Genomic DNA, 20,233 nt, shown 5'->3' on the forward strand with positions numbered 1-20,233 from the left:
GTTTTTATCGCTTAAATTGTGTTTATAATTAATTCGTGACACTGCTTCACGGTGTCACGCTTTTCGGACAAATAGTTAGCATGTCCATCAAATCGCACTGAAGCAGTGTAGCGGAATAAGCTCCGAACCGTGATGCCTTTGCCCAGCTGTGAGACCATAACATCATCTCGAGTGACACTGGCTATAAATACATTTATAGTCTTATGAAATTTTTTTAATACAGTATTTATAATTTTGAAATAGGTAGTGTAAGGTTAACGTCTGCGTTACCGTGCCGCAGTAGAATGTTTTGATCGGCATGTTTTACTATTACACATATTATATAATGACAAAATAATGATGATTGAACTATAATTGTCTTAAATACAAATCAATAATTAAAGAAAATAAGGGTACCAGTTTTTACATTTTATGTCAGCTATTAAATTACACCAAAAATATTTGAAATATTCTTGATAACGTATTTGTAATGAGTAAAAAAAAAAATTAAAATTCGTGACACAAAAAAATAACTAGATTACTTTGGTTTATTTTTTGTATTACAATAATACCAATGCTAATATAAAGCGCTATATAATATAATATATATAGATAAATAATATAGCTATAACATCTATGTTACAGCTCTAGTTTTCAGTGGACTGACACCTTACATCTTGAGAGAAATAATGATCGTGATAAACAAGATACGCATGTGACTCTGTTTGCGTTGATTTAGCAGTATTTGTGGTATTTATTATAAATTTACAATATTAGTAGTAGTGGTAACAGCCTGTAAATGTCCCACTGCTGGGCTAAGGCCTTCTTTCCCTTTTTGAGGAGAAGGTTTGGAGCTTATTCCACCACGCTGCTCCAATGCGGGTTGGTGGAATACACATGTGGCAGAAATTCGATGAAATTAGACACATGCAGGTTTCCTCACGATGTTTTCCTTCACCGAAAAGCACGAGATGAATTATAAACAGAAATTAAGCACATGAAAATTCAGAGGTGCTTGCCCGGGTTTGAACCCACGTTCATCGGTTAAGATTCACGCGTTCTTACCACTGGGCCATCTCGACTTTACTTTATTTACTTTATTTATTAAACTTTACTTTATTTATTTACAATAATTCCTATAGAATACTATATCTTTCTGAGAATTTATTTTAAATCCATGATAAAACGCTCCAATGTAAGGTTCACCAAATTAAAGCTTAATTAATTTTTAAAAAATATTTTTTTTTATCATTGATGGTCTGTATAAAAATATGTTTCGATTTCAAATGTTTATTTTGAGTTAATGTAAGATTTATAAAAAACTCCACGGCCGTGTTTTGATCTTCCTATGAATAAAATTGAATCCTAATACCTTGGCTAGTTCTTTAAGTGTCTGAAGACCAATGGATCGCGTCCACGAATAGTGTCATCACGAAAAAGAGCGAATTCGATGTAGTGTCCCATCGATACAGTCCACTGAGCTATCGTGGCTACGGAAATTTATTCTAAATTGCTATAAAAAATATAACGAACGATTCTACCGTATTGCATTTAGATTTATTATTTATTGCAATGCATTCAAATGATTAAAAAATCCATTACCTCTCGTCTCCAATTGCCTTACATATTTAATCAATGCAAGTTTCGCTGTCAATTCTGAATATATCACGAGGGTAATTAGTATGATATTTGACATACATTTTGCATTAAAAATATTGCAATTTTGAGACTATATTTCATCTTCCTGTATCTTGATAATTATTTTTTAGAATATATGTGTTTTAATTATTAAAATTCGATAATAATAAATCGAATTACTTAAACCTTCGTTTACATTCGATTTTTGCTGATCAACAGCTAAATTTAATATAATTTCATTTACCTTTTTCTAAATTTTTATTCAACTTTTAGTTAAGCAACAAATATTGTTCCACCAATGTGTAGATACATATATGTAATAATAATAATAATGTCCTTCAGACCGCTTTCGGCCACGGCGGCTTATCTCCCGAGCGATTAGCTAACTGCACAGGAGATATTATAGTGCACAAGTGTGTGTACAACACAGGTGCGCTCGCTTTTCCCTAGCTCTCATAGTCCGATGGGACGGCAATCCGACACGACCGGAAAGAGTTCAGGCGCAGGACCAACGGCTTCACGTGCTTTTCGAGGCTCGGGAGTGTACAAACTTCTCCAACTTCCAGACTCCGGGCTGTTTCTGAGAATTTTCTGACAGAAAAACCCAATAAATTTTTATTGGGAATTGAAACCAGGACCTCCGGGTCTGCGGCCTTACATCTAGCCACTAGACCAACGAGGCAGTCAAGTACAAGTCAATACTGTCATATAATACACAGAGCCTTACCACCGCAATATTATCTAATATTTTTATCTATTTTAGTTCGGAAGCAAACATTAAAAAAATATAATAAAAGAGAGAATATGCATGAAGTATAAAACAACTCAATTATGATTTACAAGAAAAGACTACTTACGTTCTATAAAGCTCTCTGAAGTCAGTGCTATATAAAGAATTTAATCAGATTTGATTTGATTACGTAAAATCATTTTAAGAATGCGTTTTTCTTCAATTGAAATTCTACTACTGATGTAGCGTACTTTTCGTAGTAATCTGATCTGTTATTAGCAAACAAATCATTGTTTCTGTATTACAGCTTGTAGACAATTCAAGTAACCGTAAAACGATTCCTTTCTTAATTGTAGTAACCGGAGATGAATCTATACTTTAAAAAATTGTGGTAAGGTTTGTGTACTACCCTAATTGTTATTTATTGTTATTTAACAACGCAATATAAATTTGTATTGCTTCGTTTTAATTTCCCAGCATATGATCTAGTGTTAATTCTTTAAAGTCCAAATGTGCTGATAACACCAAAGTTGTTCCCCCATTATTCAATATGTATATAATGTATATTTAAGAAAGCACACGAGCAATACGGTTTTTTGTTAATGACGTTAGTGAGTTTTACCCACCCAAACAAGTCTGCACAATGATCTACCAGCACAAGCGAAATTTATTTCATATGACATTACAGTGCATTATGCCGACGAGAGATGTCTAGAAAACAATCTTTAATGACCAATTTCAAGTGTTATAATTCTCAGTATAACGAAAGTTTTATAACCTAGTTTTTTATATTCATCTTGTGTTGTATAATAACAAGGAAAAACTTTATTCTTGTAATAACGATATCGTAAATAACTCTTTTGTAAGCACGAGCAATGAGATTGAGAGATTAAACCATTAACGCCAACAACTTAACAACTTCGGAAGCTGACGAAAACAATTTTCTCGTTCCTGTTTGGTTCTTTTTTTACACCGTATCACCCGGAATCAGTTAAGCGAAGTACTTTTTATTATAAACATATATTTAATAAAGTAGTCATATTTTAAAAAGTATTTTTGAACTTATATTTATTAAAGTACATCACTTTAAACTTATATTTGCCCTCGATTACGAACAAAAAGTTGCATATGTCTAAACGCGACGGTAAGCTTTTATCGTCAGGTTGACCGTCAGTTTCCTTGCCTATCTTTAAAATAAAAATAAAATCGAGGAAAAAGTGTCATTGGAATGTCAATCTGTAAATTAACTTTCTATAATTAATGTCTGGGCAAATCTCTCTTCTCTTCTTAAGAAGGTTTCAGAGCTTAACCCACCTCGCTGCTCTAGTGCGGGTTTTCTCTGATGCTGGTGCTTTTGATTTTAATACAAAATACTTTTTGATTGATATAACATTTACTTCCCTTTTACACTAAATGCACAAAAAAAAACTTACGACATATTTTGATATTTACTAATTAATATAAAGATAACAGATCGGTGTAAGACACGGTCAACCTTATTCACAACTTGCGTCGTTCTTCCTTTTAACTCCGAACGACATATTCATATTTAAATTTATGGTGAAACTTGGGATAGTTTAAGACTAGAAGAAGCAATATAAGTCTGTCTCATTGTTCTAGTTTGTGAAGTCGCCATTTTAAGAGATTTATGTGTTGCATTGTTACGAGATGAGTGCGAGAGTGAAATAAAACGTACATTTTTTTAATTTCAACGTTAATAACTACACTGCACTTATTTTGAAGCCTATCCTGATGTTTTTTTGTATTTATATGTATAATATAAAAACATCGTATTAATACGATGTTTTTACCTTTATCTAAAATTGGTGATATATGGGTTGGTACATGTATATACGATGTACCACCACTGTGGCGTGGACCGGGATACCGCTCACCATCCGTTGGAGGCGTGTAGTGCGGAGAGATCCTGGTCCATGAAGTCGGACATGACCTGTCCCTGCGAGCAATTGTGTCAGCGAAGTTCCGCAGGGAATCGGAAATGTCTATACGTCAATCAATCATATGATTTTTTAAATAACTTAAGCTTTGATATATAAAAGGAACAAACAAATTTAGACACTATTTAGATATTAAAAATAACCTCAATGTGTTACTGTTAAAAAAAATCTTTATCATCAACCACAAATCTCCATTGTGTAAGTGATGCTAGGCTATAAGTTTTGAGATCATATTTAATATCTTTCAAATACTTTTAAATCGTCATTTTACAAGATAAATTAAATTGAACCACCGATTCCGAATGAAGATAACCGACTACCGAGAAGTAAGTACAATAAACTTAAGTTCCACTTTGTATGACAACGAATATAACTCCAAGTATAATCTTGCCCGGTGACGCTGTCGAGGCCACTTGGGCCAACAACAACGCGTCAATTCAACAATGGGTTCGACCTGGGATTTGAACCCTGGCTTTTATGGGTTGCAAATATACCAGTTAGCCACCATCGAGGCAGATGATTAATTAAAATAAACCTTAAATAAATATATACCTTAAATAAAACATGGTTGAAACGTGACATAATAATTGTGATGTTGAATTTGATAAGAATAATTAATAAGAACATATTTAAAAAAAAAAAACAAAACACGTATAAATAAAAAGGCTAATAAAGTTATAATGTAATGTATAATATATCTTATATTTACTATATTTTTTCTAATAAATAAGATAATAATTGTCTCATAGTAGTTACATCACTAATCTAACAAAATATATAATAATTGTAATATTGTATGAAACCTACATTTGTAGAAAAAGAGATGCAAAAATCCGCTAAGTTTTTTTCGGCATTTCTTCTCAGGTCTGAGGTGTTTATTTCCGAGTCAGTGGTAGATTTTTAACTATCAATAAGCAAGTGTAAAACTGCTATATTAAATAAAGATTTTTGACTTTATCTATTGAAGAAATTCTGTTTTCATTTTCTATTTTTATTCTGTATCAACTTGAACCATTTGCATCCACGCTAGGTTTTATAATACTTTGTGCTGCAATAGCAACCGTATTCCACACTTTTTCAGAGATAGGTTTAATTTCGGTTTCTGGTATGATGACACCGTTAACACCTTTATTTGCAATATTGATGTTAAACGTGTACAAAACTCCACTGTCCATCACATAATCTGTACTGGTACCAGAGGCTCTATCACCAACTGCAACAGAACCAACATCAAGCTTATACTCATCACCCATTGCAGATGTCATGTTTAAGCCAAGTAAGTGATGTTGACGAAACATCCCACTCGCAGCTCTTTCATATTGCCAAGGATACGAAATAAAATTTCCATTATTCTGTAATGAAATGTACAATCTTATAGTTCTTCCATATTTTTCAATCAAATTCTTAATCATTTTGGTTTCAGGTTCAGAAAGTGCTTCAACGCCACCGTAGAGGTGGCTGCAAGGACTGGAGCTGGTGTCTGAGAAAAGCCAGTCAATGTCAAAATTACGATTGATGTTGACCCCTGGACAAACATGACCGAGATTGCTTCTTATGCTTCTTGATTTAGTCCACAGACGAAGCTAAAATCAGACAGAATGCTAGTAAACATTTAACTTTTGATTTGACAAAATTATTACATAATAATTATAGTAGTATTGGAATTCATCGATATTATGCTTTATATATAATAATATTTATATAAACTTTTATTTATGTCTTCTAATAGTTTTAACTAATTAACAACAGCTTACATTTGTGTGAGTGTATTCATATCCATCAGGATTTAGAACAGGTATTATAATCCATTCTAGATTTTGTATGAAACTCTTCTGATTTACTTCGACTAGTTTATCAACGATGTTTATAGCTGCTGGTACAGTTATCCACTCTCTAGGATTTATTCCAGCTTCAATGATTACAACCGGTTTTTGAGTTTTCACAGAGGACTTAGATGTAACCGACAAATAGATTAAAGGTCGATCTTCGTCTGTAGTGCCAGCTTCTACCAATTTTATGAAAATTTCATTTGAATTTGAATATTCTTCTTCAATCGATTTCAAGTAACTATGAATCTGTAATGAGATTATTTTTTTATATTAATGATTATTGCATAATATTAATGTTTAAAGTATGTTACAACACTAAACATAAACAAAAATAATATTGTTAATTGCAGTAGTAACTCTTGTCTTCTTTTGTCTTGTTTTCTACACATACATATAAGACAAAAGTTACTACTGCTTGTTTTTTTTTATTTAAAATGGTAGGCAGCTTAAAAAAATTAACCACCTAATAATAAAAGGTCCCCACTGCCCATAGAAATTGGTAGAAGAAATATTAACCATCCTCATCGCCAATGCGCCACCAACCTTGGCAGCTAAAATATTATATCATCTATGCCTCTAGGTGCACCGTGTCATGTGATTATTTGATGAGTCATTATTTGTGTTTGGCGACAGTATATATAATGAGATGGAAGACTCTATAGGATGCTATTTTATTATATGGCTGTCACGAAAAAATAATTTGATTATAACTATGCACGTTCGTGACGTGCTGATGTATCTCTTTCTGTCATTGATGATTTGACATTCGAAAGAAAAAGACAGTATTATTTAACACCCGCTTCAAAACGTTTATAAGTAAGGCCGTTATTTTTGAAATATAATAGAACTCATCACAATTTACACACATGTCATTTCTCCGCCCCGTCAGCTGCCCTGCACAAATGTCATTCCAATTCATCATTTGAGTTTGAATTGTGTCGATGCAAAGACATGAGTAGATGTGATTAGTATCTATGTACATATGTACACAAAGATCATAAATCTTGGGGATATTATCGTGTATATTTCTTACTCAATCACGTATTTAAATGTGGGTATATATAGTTTCATATTATTTACTGTTTGTATTCATTTTACACTATTAATTATTTTGGTTTTTAATAAATAAATAAAAAAACATATATCTACATACATATATGCTTATATTGCTCTCACTCGTTTATTTTATATTTTTCTAAGACATAATCGGTACATGCATAATTATAAAAAGCTAAGTGATTTAAGTAAGAGAAAAACTTACTTTGTCATACCTGTGGTAGTTATTATAATCAAACACTGTCTCTGTTACTTCTCTATTAAGGTTTTTCTCATGAAGATATCTAAAAATATTTTTAACATTACTACTTTTGTATCTTACAAATCTTATTTAAAATATGTTTCAAAAATTAAGTTGTAAATGTTTGAAGGCGTTGCCAGATGGTTTTATATACACTTAATTTTTATATGTTATTTGATAAACACTGTTCGTGAGATAATTTACATGCTAATTTATTGTAATTACTATTGATAAAACTGTAATCAACGACGATCAAAAAAAATGTCTGATACTAACTCGTAAACATCATCTATGACAATGTCTTTTGTTATATTGTTTTCTCCAAGTTTTTCTTCAAACCATTCAAAATGGGATGGAGGTACCATTGCTTGACCACTAACATTGTGCTCATAAGACGGCTTCCTCCAAAAGTCGATCAAGTCGCTTTTTATTAGATGAAGCTTGTGTTGTTCTTTCTCATGCAATTTGATATTATATACGCGGTATCTGAAATGTTTTAGATACTTAGGTAGATTTTGTAACCCTGCGGTCATACTATCGAGATTTAGTGAAGGTTGTTTTATTGCGGTGTATGGGGCGCTGTCGGTTAATTGGCGCACCATATGTAAGATTTGGATGCTAAAAGTGGAGAGATACATCGTCGATGACCGGTATAGGTATACACGATAGTTATGCGCTACAGAAATGTCTAATAAACCAAAAACTAATTAATTGTCACTATCGTACTATTACTTTTAGGAAAAAAAATGTCTTCTCCACCACCACGTGTTATGATATGATAATACAGACTGCCTTCCAAACATTGTTGTTTGTCGGTAAAATATCTGATGAGTTGATGGCAACGAGATTTACACAAAGCCTATACAAACAAGTATTTCGATTCTTACTGAGCAGGTTACAAACTATTTTGAGATTTCCTAGTGAGCATCGAAATACCTGTGTCAGGAGATTATGTATCTATGCAATCTTTTTTAAATATATAAAATAAACTTTGGCAATACTAAAATAAAAATTACGTACATTGATTGGTAGTCTACAACCGGCTCCGAATAAAAATATTGAAAACTAAAGGAACATAATATTTTGTATTATTTAACTCACCCCTTGTATAATTCATTTTTACAAAGACCACTTGAAACCGTTATAATGATTAAATATATAAAAGTCAACATCATTTTTTAATTTGAAACGGACGTGATTTGGTGTTTTCGTTTCGGTTAAATATTTCCAATGATTAATTAATATCTCGTTATCAAAACGAAACTTGTGTATAATCCGTTGCGATTATGATAACCCGACATTTTAATGTTTTAAGCTATATATGTAAAATGTAACATGACTTAGTGATTATCAATATATAGCTTAGGCATTTGATTTGAAATGTATAAGTCTACTAAGAAATAAAATAGATTTTAAGGGATGGGATACATAATATGTATATTTAGCATCTGAAAATTATTTTTAAAAATACCTCGATTGTTCTTTTTAAAAATAGAACAATAAATCATATGATTTGTAGTAAATTACTCTTTAAATTCCAAATAACACAATTGAACTCATTTAACAAATCACAAGTCGCTCCAATAATGAATTAATTACCTTACCTTTCTGTCCACCAACAAAATGGCGGTTTTAAATTATCGCGCGTTTTTTTAACAATGTTATTAACTATAAACATTAGTATAGTATGGCTATTATTTCTGGCTACAAATCAGTTATTATTGCCAATCGATAGCTCTTTTCAATGCGCTTGCACAGTTTGTCATTCGTTAATCATAAATAACGACTGTCAATGACATATAATTTATACACTTACATGTAGATGAGAATTAGGTCGCCAGTTCAATCAGCGGGCTTAGACGAAATTGATAAATTTCGATTACTACATAGCTTAAATAGCAATGTAGTAATCGAATATAAATAGCAAGTATAAAATGCTTCGTTGTTCTAGTGATTTATCCTGCAGATCTAGAGCTCTTTTTTAAGTCTTGGGTTTTTTTTTTTTTATATTCGCCGGGAGGGCAAATGACTCTACTCCACCTGATGGTAAGTGGTAGTAGAGTCCAAACGCGACGACGGCCAGTACAGACGGGAAAAACGTTCTGCACTAGCCGCCTTCGCCTTGCCGGCCCGCAAGATGCCTCTTCACGCCTCGTTTGAAAGAACCCGGGTTGTAAGAGGAGGGGAACACGTGAGCTGGTAAGGAATTCCATTTTTTGGAAGTGCGACAAAGAAAGGAGTTGCCAAATTTCTTTGTACGCGATGGAATTGATGTCACAGTTAGGCGGTGACATCGAGAACCAGCTCGCGTGGACTTACGTAGAAGGAAGGGGGAAGTAGGGATTAGAGAGAATAATTCCTCAGAGCACTCGCCGTGATACAGTCGATAGAAAGCGCTCAGTGCTGCTATCTCACGACGCAATTGTAAAGGTTCAATTGTGTTTGTGACCTTTACGTCGCCAATAATGCGTACGGCACGTCGCTGCAACCGGTCCAAGGCCTCAAGTAGGTACTTAGCGGAGCCATCCCAAAGGTGCGAGCAATATTCCACACAAGACCGTACCTGTGTTTTGTACAGCAGGCACAGTTGTTGAGGCGTGAAAAAGCGCCGCACCTTGTTCAGAACTCCGAGTTTCCGTGAAGCTGTTTTTATAACAGCCTCGATGTAATCCCTTGGACTAAGGTCGCAGCGAACGTCAATCCCCAGCATGGCGATTTTGCTTTGCATCACCAGCGGAGTACCACAGAGGGAGGGAAGAGGTTGGGTTCTGGAGTTAGAGTTTTAAGTTGGCATTGCATTGCGTGGTGGCTTTATGCAAGCCCGTCTGGATAGTGGGCACAATAACACTCTTTAAATATTTCATCTCCTATAAGCAAGTATTTTTGCGTTTCGGTTTGGAAGGTGTCACCGAATTTAAGTAAATGTGATATTTTATAAATATGATTAATTTCGATCTCAGAATTGAAAGGCTTATAAAATATACTACTTTTAAAAATATTATATATATGTTATATATTTTACGGTGTTACGGACGGAATATTTCTAACAATGGTCTCAACGATTCTTAATTACAATTTGACATTGACAGTGACATAGGTGACTAAAGTAAATGTGATATTTTATAAATATGATTAATTCCGATCTCAGAATTGAAAGGCTTATAAAACTATACTATTCTTAAAAATATTATATATATATGTTATATATTTTACGGTGTTACGGACGGTATATTTCTAAAAATGGTGTCAACGATTCTTAATTAGAATTTGACATTGACAGTGACATAGTGACTAAAGCAGCCATATTTAAAAAATATATTTATTAGGTGGAATTTCATAGCGTGTGTGGCTTACGTAGTATATTCTGTGGAACTTTATTACGAAAGTGTTAATAGTGATATTGCTTAAGCTAACATAATTAGATTTCAACGGTAGTGATTTTGGTAGATATTTATCTGCTTTATATTTTATAAAAAATATATGTATTCACGAAAATATTTCTAGCAATAGCCGTATTGTTTATTTCTATCGTTACGTCACTTTTACTTTATATTCGCTAACATTTTTGGTTTTGTTGTTTTTAAATTAAATCTGATAACATCGAACGAACGCAATGTCACTTTGTATTTTAAATGAAACGTGGAATATTGGTCTCCGTTCTTAAAATACTGAATCAAATGTCAAGTCATGAAAAAAATGTTAAATTTAAATGGCCGATGGCTATTTATTGCTTTACTAAGAATATACATAATAAAAAAAATATGTGACAGAAATTTGTATTTCATTGATGTACTCAAACAGTATATAGAAACGTTGTCCCTAATAGTGCAATCGCGTCGGCGCTGGATATAAATTCTCTGTGTGTAGTCGTAAGCCACTGGATAAAGCATTGTTATGTTTTGCTTATTTGATATTAAGTATTATTTACCGCTTACATGATATATGAAATAAAAATGTGTCGCTGACGCCTCTGCCCCGCGAGTAAGTCTTATCCATTACACTATTCCTCTATTAAAAAATGATCCAAAAAAAGTCGTAGATAAATTATTATGCTACTGATTAACTTTACTTCATTCTTTTCAGCGATTTATTTTCAACAAAAGATAAGTTTGATTTGGGCATTAAAAAGTTAAATAAAAAGAAAATAACAATTGCCACGACTATAATAATTATAAAAGCTTAAACGCAATAAAATGGCTTATCACCGTAAGTCGGTTTTCAATGTTTTTGGATTATCCTTTCAGAAGAGCAATGCTGGTGACTTATATACTAAATTTATTATTATAATTACATTTTTTGCATGATTTATACAACTTCGTGAGGTTTGATTGAGGTATATTTATTTATTTATTATGCCGTATACTATCATATTAGCCCGCCGTAGAATAAGGGTTTAAGGGTATGAAAATATGTTAAGAGAATAAGAGTATAAAACGATTGTGACATAATATAAGCACTATTGGTTTGCGCGTTGCACGAAATGATGTTTTTCCCTTCAACGTCATATTTCAGTCAATTAACAAAAAATGCTTAAGCTTTTATTTAGCACCTAAATCCTCCTTATGAAGTACTACATCCATTAGTGAAAGCCGTATAAAAAATCGGTTGGTAGTTTTTGAGTTTATCACGCCGTCTGTCTAGACAGACGATGCTGGCTCCTGCCGAGTTTTATAACGGCTTAATCAAAGGATAATAAATAGTATAGAGTATAAATATTTGTACAAACATAAGTGCATTTTCATAATCCATGGTAAGTAACAACCAGAAGGAGTTCAAGCGTGAGGTCCCGTGCATGAACGTTCGCGTTTGCTTTCTTACACGGCACGGGTGTGTAAACTTTGTCAAATTTTAAACTTCAGACAGCCTTTTAGAAATATATCGACACAAAAACTTAATAATTTTATTTGTCTCTTTAGGTTTAAGCCCTGGCCCTCGGGATCTGCAGGCTTAAAAACTAGCAGCTGAACCAACGAGACAATCAATAGCAATTAACAATACTAATCCTACGTAAATCCAATTATCACATTTTGCTTAGTTTATGAATTGTTATGAAATGTGACGTAGGCATTCTGTCACAATGTTCATCCCATGACGTGTCGTAATGAACAGATTTATGTGCAGCCTCCGCTTCATGATACTCCATCCGTTGTATGTGAATATCTAGAGCAGTAGATACATCGAGATATTTCATATATATTTTGTTACATTTGTCACTTAGTAAATTATCACTTATAATGTTGATTTTAACTAAAATATGTATAGTATATGATATTATAAATTAAAAATCGTGAGAAATGTTTTTCCATCGACCAGCACTGCGGTGAGGTAAAAAAACGAACACGAGGAATTATAAATACGAATTTAGAAAATGAACACTCCTTAGTTATTTTTGAATTAGAAGCGCTTAATTTTTTTTTTGTAAATTTTTTGTATCAATACAAAAACTCTTTCTCCTGCTTATATTGACCTTTCATTATACGATATATAAGGCTTAAGTTGTACATAGGCGTTATAATTTATTTATATGTTTTATTTCTCTGTAACTTTACATTGCATTCGCCAAAAAGCTACCAGTCTAGTATAATTAGTGTGACATTTTAGGTGACAATTTTATGACGAAAATGCGATGTAGAAAAAAAATCAAGCAATATTACGTTCGGATATTTTATTAAATGCTAAATGTACATTCTAACGTTTAAACTGAATTACGGCGTAAATTACGTAAGAACATAGCACCAGCCTTTATTCCTTCCCACGTTTGAACTGCAGATGGCTTAATAAAGTCAGGATCAACTAAAAATCCTAAAATAGTAGAACCAGAGTTCCTAAGACCTGGCAGTTCATATGTATATGATAATGGCACACCAGCTTTTAGACCGTAATCCCCAGCAGTACCAGATGCAGCGTAGAGTACGAGAGCAGAATTACCGACCCTGTAGTCTAAATTCCAATCTTCTTTAACATCATTAATAGCTGTAGCCATTTGTATTCCTCCTACATGCAAAGCAAATGCGTTTTCTGGTAGGTCGCCGGTTCCCCAACCGTAAAGAATCAAATTTCCAAAGCTGTGCAAGTCTAAGAACATTTCAATACGATCGTCACTGTGTAATATGTCTCTAATGATTCTCGCCTCAGGTTCAGAGAAAGCTGAGGTACCATGGTAGATTTCTGTGCAAACATTGTTACTGGATCCTATACCGTAGAAGACGTCAAAGTTTCTATTGAGATCGACTCCTAGGCAAATATCATTAGGTAATAATCCATTTCTACGGTTCTTACGCCAGAAGCGACCCTGTAATGGATAAGGAAGAAAATGGAATTTAATATTATAATTTATATTGACTCAAAATATTATGCGAAAGAAATTATTTATATATCTGAAATAGTGGTAAGAATTGAAACACCTTTTGAATAAACGTAAATTGGCAATTCAGATGTGCCCAGAAATGAGGAGTAAGCAGAATTATAAAATCACTTACATCACTTGTGTGACTGAACTCGTATCCATCGGGGTTAGCGACTGGCATGATGATCCAGTCGAAATCATCAATCAGATCTTGATCAGTGACATTGACAACTAGTTTCTCGATAGCGTACAATGTTGCTGGAAGTGTGACCCATTCACGTGCATGAAGAAGCGATTCGATGAAAATGATTGGTTTGCTTGCGTTCTATAATAATTAAGATAGATGTAAATGAACAAGCTTAGTTTATGTATAAACTTAGATTGATTGAAAAGTGCACAGAGTTTTCTGGCGGTTAATTTCATTCGAACCTGGTTAGGAATGTAGCTTTTAATTTGATTTATACTATAAAACAACGATTCAAATTCATCAAATTACTTGAATAAAGTATAATTTAATTTAATTACTTTTTTGAATAAAATTTGACAAGACAAACCTCTCTACAACTGTCCTAAATTAAAGTAAGAAATTTAGCCTTAACGAATAATAAAGCTATGATTGAATCAAAAAACAATCCGATTTTGAATGTCTATGAATTTGTGAAGTAAGGTTCTATGCTGGTAAAAACGGAATAGCCGAGATGGCCTAGTGGTTAGAACGCAAAAATTTTAATCGATGACCTTGGGTTCAAACTTGGGTAAGCACCACTGAATTATCATGTGCTTAACTTGTGTTTATCATCTCGTGCTTGACGGTGAAGGAAACGTCGTGAGGTAAACTGCATGCGTCTAATTTCATTGAATTTATGTCACATGTGTATTCTACCAACCGGTCTGGAGAAGCGTGGTGGAATGAGTTCCAAACCTTCTCCTTAATAATGACAGGAGGCCGTAGCCCAGCAGTGGGACATTAACAGGTTGTTACTGTATTACTGTACACCACGGAATCAACATTAGATTAAAATTAAAAAAAAATTAAACATAGATATTTCGGATAAAATTTGCTCACCTCGAATTTGGAGTTTGAAATTTTTAAGTAGTTCATGTCTCTGCCTTCAAATGATTTTCCTCCATTTACTAATGTCACTACATCGGGATACGCCTTAGCTATTTGTTCAAGGTAATTATTGACCTGTAAAAAACAACATAACTTTCTCGAAATGTTCTGGATATGTTGGATTGAAAATTGTATATTTTAAATGTTTTCGTGGCAGTACCAACTTTTTGGTTACTAGAGTAGACCATTCAAAATTATATTTTTTTAGACAAAATTTTACAATTTTAAAAATATTATAATTTTAATATTATATTTTACATTTTTTTATATTCTGTTTATTGAGAATTAAAATTATATTTTTATATATATAATGTAATGGGTTTTTATGTTTAAATATAATTTAAGATTATGCACATTAATTATAATTTTATCTGTTAATTAACTAGTTACGATAAAAAAATTGGTATAGTAGTTTTTTAATAAAAATATACCTCAGTGAGATTGTAAATATCATCAAAATCAACTAATAGTTCATTATCAGGTCTCATAGCTCTATTTCTAGCTTTGTCAGCCCTCAATTTGTCTTCAAGCTCCAACGAACTGAAATAGTTACATTTTTTGAACAATTGTATTCGACATTCAACCTTCAAATTTTAGAAGAGGATACCAGATTAAATTAGTTCTCAAAATATTATGTATCATTTATTGGTAGAAATCATTTCATCTTAGTGTCACGATATTTATTAAACTTTTGTTTCCTTCTAAAATCTTTATGAGAATAGATATTTCAATTTATTGGTTGGAAACTTATCCTTTTATATAAAGTGATTATTATATATATATATATATATATATCATATATATATTATATATATATATATATATATATATATATATATATATATATATATATATATATTTGATGGTGAAGAAAAAGAGATTATCCAACTGCGCAGAACATATTATAGTGCACAAGTATGTGCTCAAGTAGACGTGCACTCTCTATTCCCTAACTCTCATAATTCGATGGGATGGTAATCCGGAAAGAGTTCAGGCGCAGAATTAACGGCTTTATGTGCTTTCTGAGGCACGAGACATACACACTGGGTGTACACATTTCCGATTTCCAGACTCCTGGCTGCTATTGAGAAAATGATTCACCGTCAAACATACACGAGCACATCATGTCGTTTGGTTTCACAGAATACGAGTCGGCCTTACCCTCAAGGCGCGTCAATAGGATGTTGAACATTATCATTGTCAACTAATGAAAGTAATTAGCTTGAGATAATGTACGTATTAACGTGAGAGCATATTTTGTGATATCTAGATTCGAGCACAAAAAACTGTGCATGTGTTATGTGTATCTAATCTATAGTGGTAGAATTGGATCGGATTTGATGTGTGTTTGTTTGTGTATGCTGTGTATGAACCTGGTTAAGCAAAGATCACTTGTATATGGATTTAATTCAAGGACATTGCAAGTAATGGTTTACACGGGTCTAATTTCCTTCAATATTATTGTAAAACGATATCAAATTTAAAACAATTTTATATAACAGAATAAATGCCAGAGGATTTAGTAACAGATTAATAAATATAATCTCGCGCTTATCACTGATTGGTTTATTTAATGGATTTACGTTTTATCAATATAGCTTAATATTTTTACATCATGAACTAATTTTGAAAATCGTGTCAAATAGTTACAATATAGTAGACTTTATGAAATAAAAATTACTGGAAAATGTTATTTATCGGAACACTGAAATGTTTTATTTAATCATTATACTGCTAATTATTAAATAAACATAAAAAACCATAATGTTTAAAATAAGTTATTTTATATAATTTTCGAAATACGGAAGAACTTGGATATTTTCATTTTGGATTTATTTTTACTATTATCTATATCTATAACATATTGTTGAATATACAATACTCACTCTTTAATATTTTCGACTTCAATAACAAATTCTATTCCTTTAGAATAGAGTTCATCTTGGAACTGCTGAACATAGTCCTTGGGTACGAGAACTACGCCGTCTCTTCCTTGCGTCGCGTACATCCATATATCCAAAGGATAATCCAGGGAGTTGAAGTAGTTAATCTGTTCGGCATTTTGGACTTTTACTGAGAAAAGTGCGGAGCTGAGGAATTAAAACATGGTTAATTCTAGTCACTTTTAAGAACTGCATAAGATACATACAAATACTATTATTAAATGTATGTTATATAAGAACTCACTTCGTGAAAACCGTGTACCCTACGTGTTAAAGCATCGTTTGATTCATTCATTCATTTTTTATTTATACATACTAATGTTATAATTAATTATAGTAGGCAATGTTGCATATCACTTTCCGACATTTCGCGAGTTCTGTGGCGAGTTTCAAGTTTGTTCTTACATGTCTTGTATATAAGCGGATAAAGTTTTGAACTGCCTTATCTAGTCTAATTTTTTTTTTATTACAGATTCGGTAGACGGCCTGACAAATTTGCATGTGCAGAAATATTAATCATCCCTTACATTGGCGATGTATCGTTAGTAACTAAGATTCGCGTCATATTGTTAGTAACTAAGATGTTTTGTTATTTGTGCCCGTAGTCACACTGGCTTACTTAACTTTCCAACCGAAACAAATAATACTAATTGGTGTTTGCCGATAGAGTATTGATGAGTAGGTGGTACATACCCAGACGACCTTGTATAAAGCCATACCACTAAGAAAGTCATAAATAATGATTTTTCTAAAATGTACAAGTGTTATTGAATTTTAATGTAATGTTTTATTATACTATTTAGAACACAAAACGAATCCAAATATTTTTATTCAAATAGACTATTATACATAATTCCTAACATCACCATCAACCTTGGGAACTAAGATGTTATGTCCCTCGTAACTGTAGTTAGACTGGTTCACTCACGCTTTAAACCGGAACACAACAATTCTAAGTATAACTATTTAGCGGTAGAATATTTGATGACTACTTTACACATACTTACAGCAACGTGGTCGAGGCCTTTACCCAGCTGTGCAACATACACGTTTTACATTACTTATTTTATACCTTATACATTAAACTTACCCATCATATATCTCATGTCTGGCATAGACATAACTTATACACACAAATATACAAAAAACCCAACGCATATCTGTATCGTATCGTGACAACGATCCAAAAATGAATACAATCAATTCGTATTATCCTCATTAAATACTATCTGATAATAAACTTTTTGATTACGTATTCAGTTATCTCGCTTATTATAAATGCAAAAGTCTGTGTACTTGGGTGTTTGTTTATCTGAAGCGCATTTATATACTTTTACGAAAATGAAAGTGATATTCTGGTATGAGTTAAAAATACTTTTATAAACAAGATTAATTTTTAGTGTAAACTTTTGATGGTAAAACGATCTTCTAGGCGATTTTCATTCTCAACAGAGAATTGCCAACTGTGAAGGTTATATAATATAACCTCCACAGGTGCTCAAGTGTGTGCGCAAACACAAGTGCACTCTATTCCCTTACTCATATAAGCCAATGAGACGGCGATTTCTCGGTGAGAGAGTTCAGGCCCAGCACCTACGATTTAACGGGCATCATTTTTTAGCTTATAAGGCAGGAATCCGAAAACGGTATTGCTTTTCAGTTTTTCTATAAAAAAAAACTAGGAATCATGTTCTTGCAATCATAGTATTGATTGTCGTTAGCATAATTGGTTTCCATAATACTTATAATATAATTTGTGAGCAAGACCGGATCAAATGTTCAATATAAAAATCGAAACCGACATTGCAATATAGCGCCATTGAGTAATTAGGTTCACTTTTATAAATAAGCACTTTTGATTAAATTTTACATAATTAATTTATCTGTGTTGAGGAATGTAAAATCAACTGACAAGAAACTCAGTATTTGCTTTTCCATCAATTTCATTACATAGGAATGTGAATTATTGTACACATATTAATGTAGTAGAAAACTTGTGTCTGTACATTGAATATTTTTTGCAAAAAACGAGTATGGGCGATACAATAAGAGTAACAGAACACGAATGTTCATTTATTATTTTTTTGCCTTTGTGTCTGTATGTACAGGATAATCTCCGAAACTACGGAACGGATTTTCTTGCGGCTTTCACGGGTAGATTAAGCTCAACTTGGAGCAACATTTTTGTTTCGTTGAACCTTTTCCGCTGTACATCTGACAATAGTGAAAAGATTATGGTAATTTAAAATTAATTTTAAATTCTTCTTCTTTATATATAATTAGCTTCGTTTGCATGTTAGATGGGTTAGATGTAAGGTATTAAAAAAGTGGGCTATGTCTTACCTTGGGTCGAGCTTGCTTTATTAAGGGCCTTACGGTAGTATGCACAAGCAATCCCGTGACGCCCTACGAAGAGACGGTGTGGGTACCGCTGGTTTTTAGTAGGTATTCCGGTGCAATGGAGTTCCAGGTGCCAGCAAGTCCCACATAACCCCCCCCACTTCACGTTAGCATGTAGGAAACGCGTAAATGCGTTTTTCCGGCGAAATTAAAAAACAAACTTGCTATATTATACCAAATTAAAACAAAATCAGTTCAGTGTTTTAGCAGTGAAAACGTAACATACAGACAGAGCTACTTTCGCTTTTATAATATTATTATAACATTAGTATATATAAAGCAGTAGAAAGTAGTCTGTACATTGAATAAATTTATTAGAAAATGAGCTGGGGTGATAAAAGTCCAGAGAATAAATAAACCATATTTACTTTTATTTACGACATAAAAAAACCAGTTATTATTATATCCGTTTATATTTTGACAGGGACTTACATAAAATATTGTTATTGTCAAAAAAATATCTAGATTTCCATGAACATAGATTAACATAACATGAATAATCCGGATAACGAAAATAGATTAGAATAGTTTTTAAAGATTTAGTTGATAATCAATGAAATTTTAAATATTTCCAATACATTTCAATTAGTGACGAACTAAAACGATTATGTATTATTATTATTCCTGCGTTCGTAATATTCTGTTTTCTTTCGCTGCTAGCCTGAACTATTTAAGTCTTTAACTTTTTATTACAACCTACAATAATAACCTACAATAAGCTTAATAATTGTTATAATAATACGTCTCAAGTTTGAAATAATAACAGTAGAAGTCCAACTCTTTATATATAAAACGACGAGCAACTGGGATACCTGATGATAAGTGGTCACCACCATCTATAAACAATGGCGCTGTAAGAATATTTGCACGAAGCCGTTCCACCATGAAAATCACTATGCCATTTTCACTAATTTTATTAATTTTTTAATTAACAACATGAATGTTTATTAATATACTACTGCCAAACCATAATACTTAGTATTTTTGTGTTCCGGTTTA

General features: G+C 32.5%; 2 protein-coding genes across 2 annotated transcripts; both read right to left on the reverse strand.

The window, feature by feature from the left end:
- Positions 1-5,306: 5,306 nt before the first annotated feature.
- On the reverse strand, positions 5,307-11,427 carry LOC126776674 (carboxypeptidase B-like). The gene is made up of 5 exons (XM_050499297.1): positions 11,360-11,427; positions 7,708-7,917; positions 7,396-7,474; positions 6,060-6,380; positions 5,307-5,888 (listed from the first exon to the last, which is right to left on the reverse strand). The coding sequence occupies exons 1-5, from the start codon at positions 11,425-11,427 to the stop codon at positions 5,307-5,309; spliced, it is 1,260 nt and encodes a 419-aa protein (XP_050355254.1).
- Positions 11,428-13,126: 1,699 nt separating this feature from the next.
- Positions 13,127-17,399, reverse strand: LOC126776675 (carboxypeptidase B-like). Its single transcript, XM_050499298.1, has 6 exons — positions 17,362-17,399; positions 16,778-16,981; positions 15,323-15,431; positions 14,844-14,966; positions 13,911-14,102; positions 13,127-13,723 (listed from the first exon to the last, which is right to left on the reverse strand). The coding sequence occupies exons 1-6, from the start codon at positions 17,397-17,399 to the stop codon at positions 13,127-13,129; spliced, it is 1,263 nt and encodes a 420-aa protein (XP_050355255.1).
- Between the last annotated feature and the right edge of the window lie 2,834 nt (positions 17,400-20,233).

This window comes from Nymphalis io, chromosome 21, assembly GCF_905147045.1.
Source record: "Nymphalis io chromosome 21, ilAglIoxx1.1, whole genome shotgun sequence".
NCBI lineage: Eukaryota > Metazoa > Arthropoda > Insecta > Lepidoptera > Nymphalidae > Nymphalis > Nymphalis io.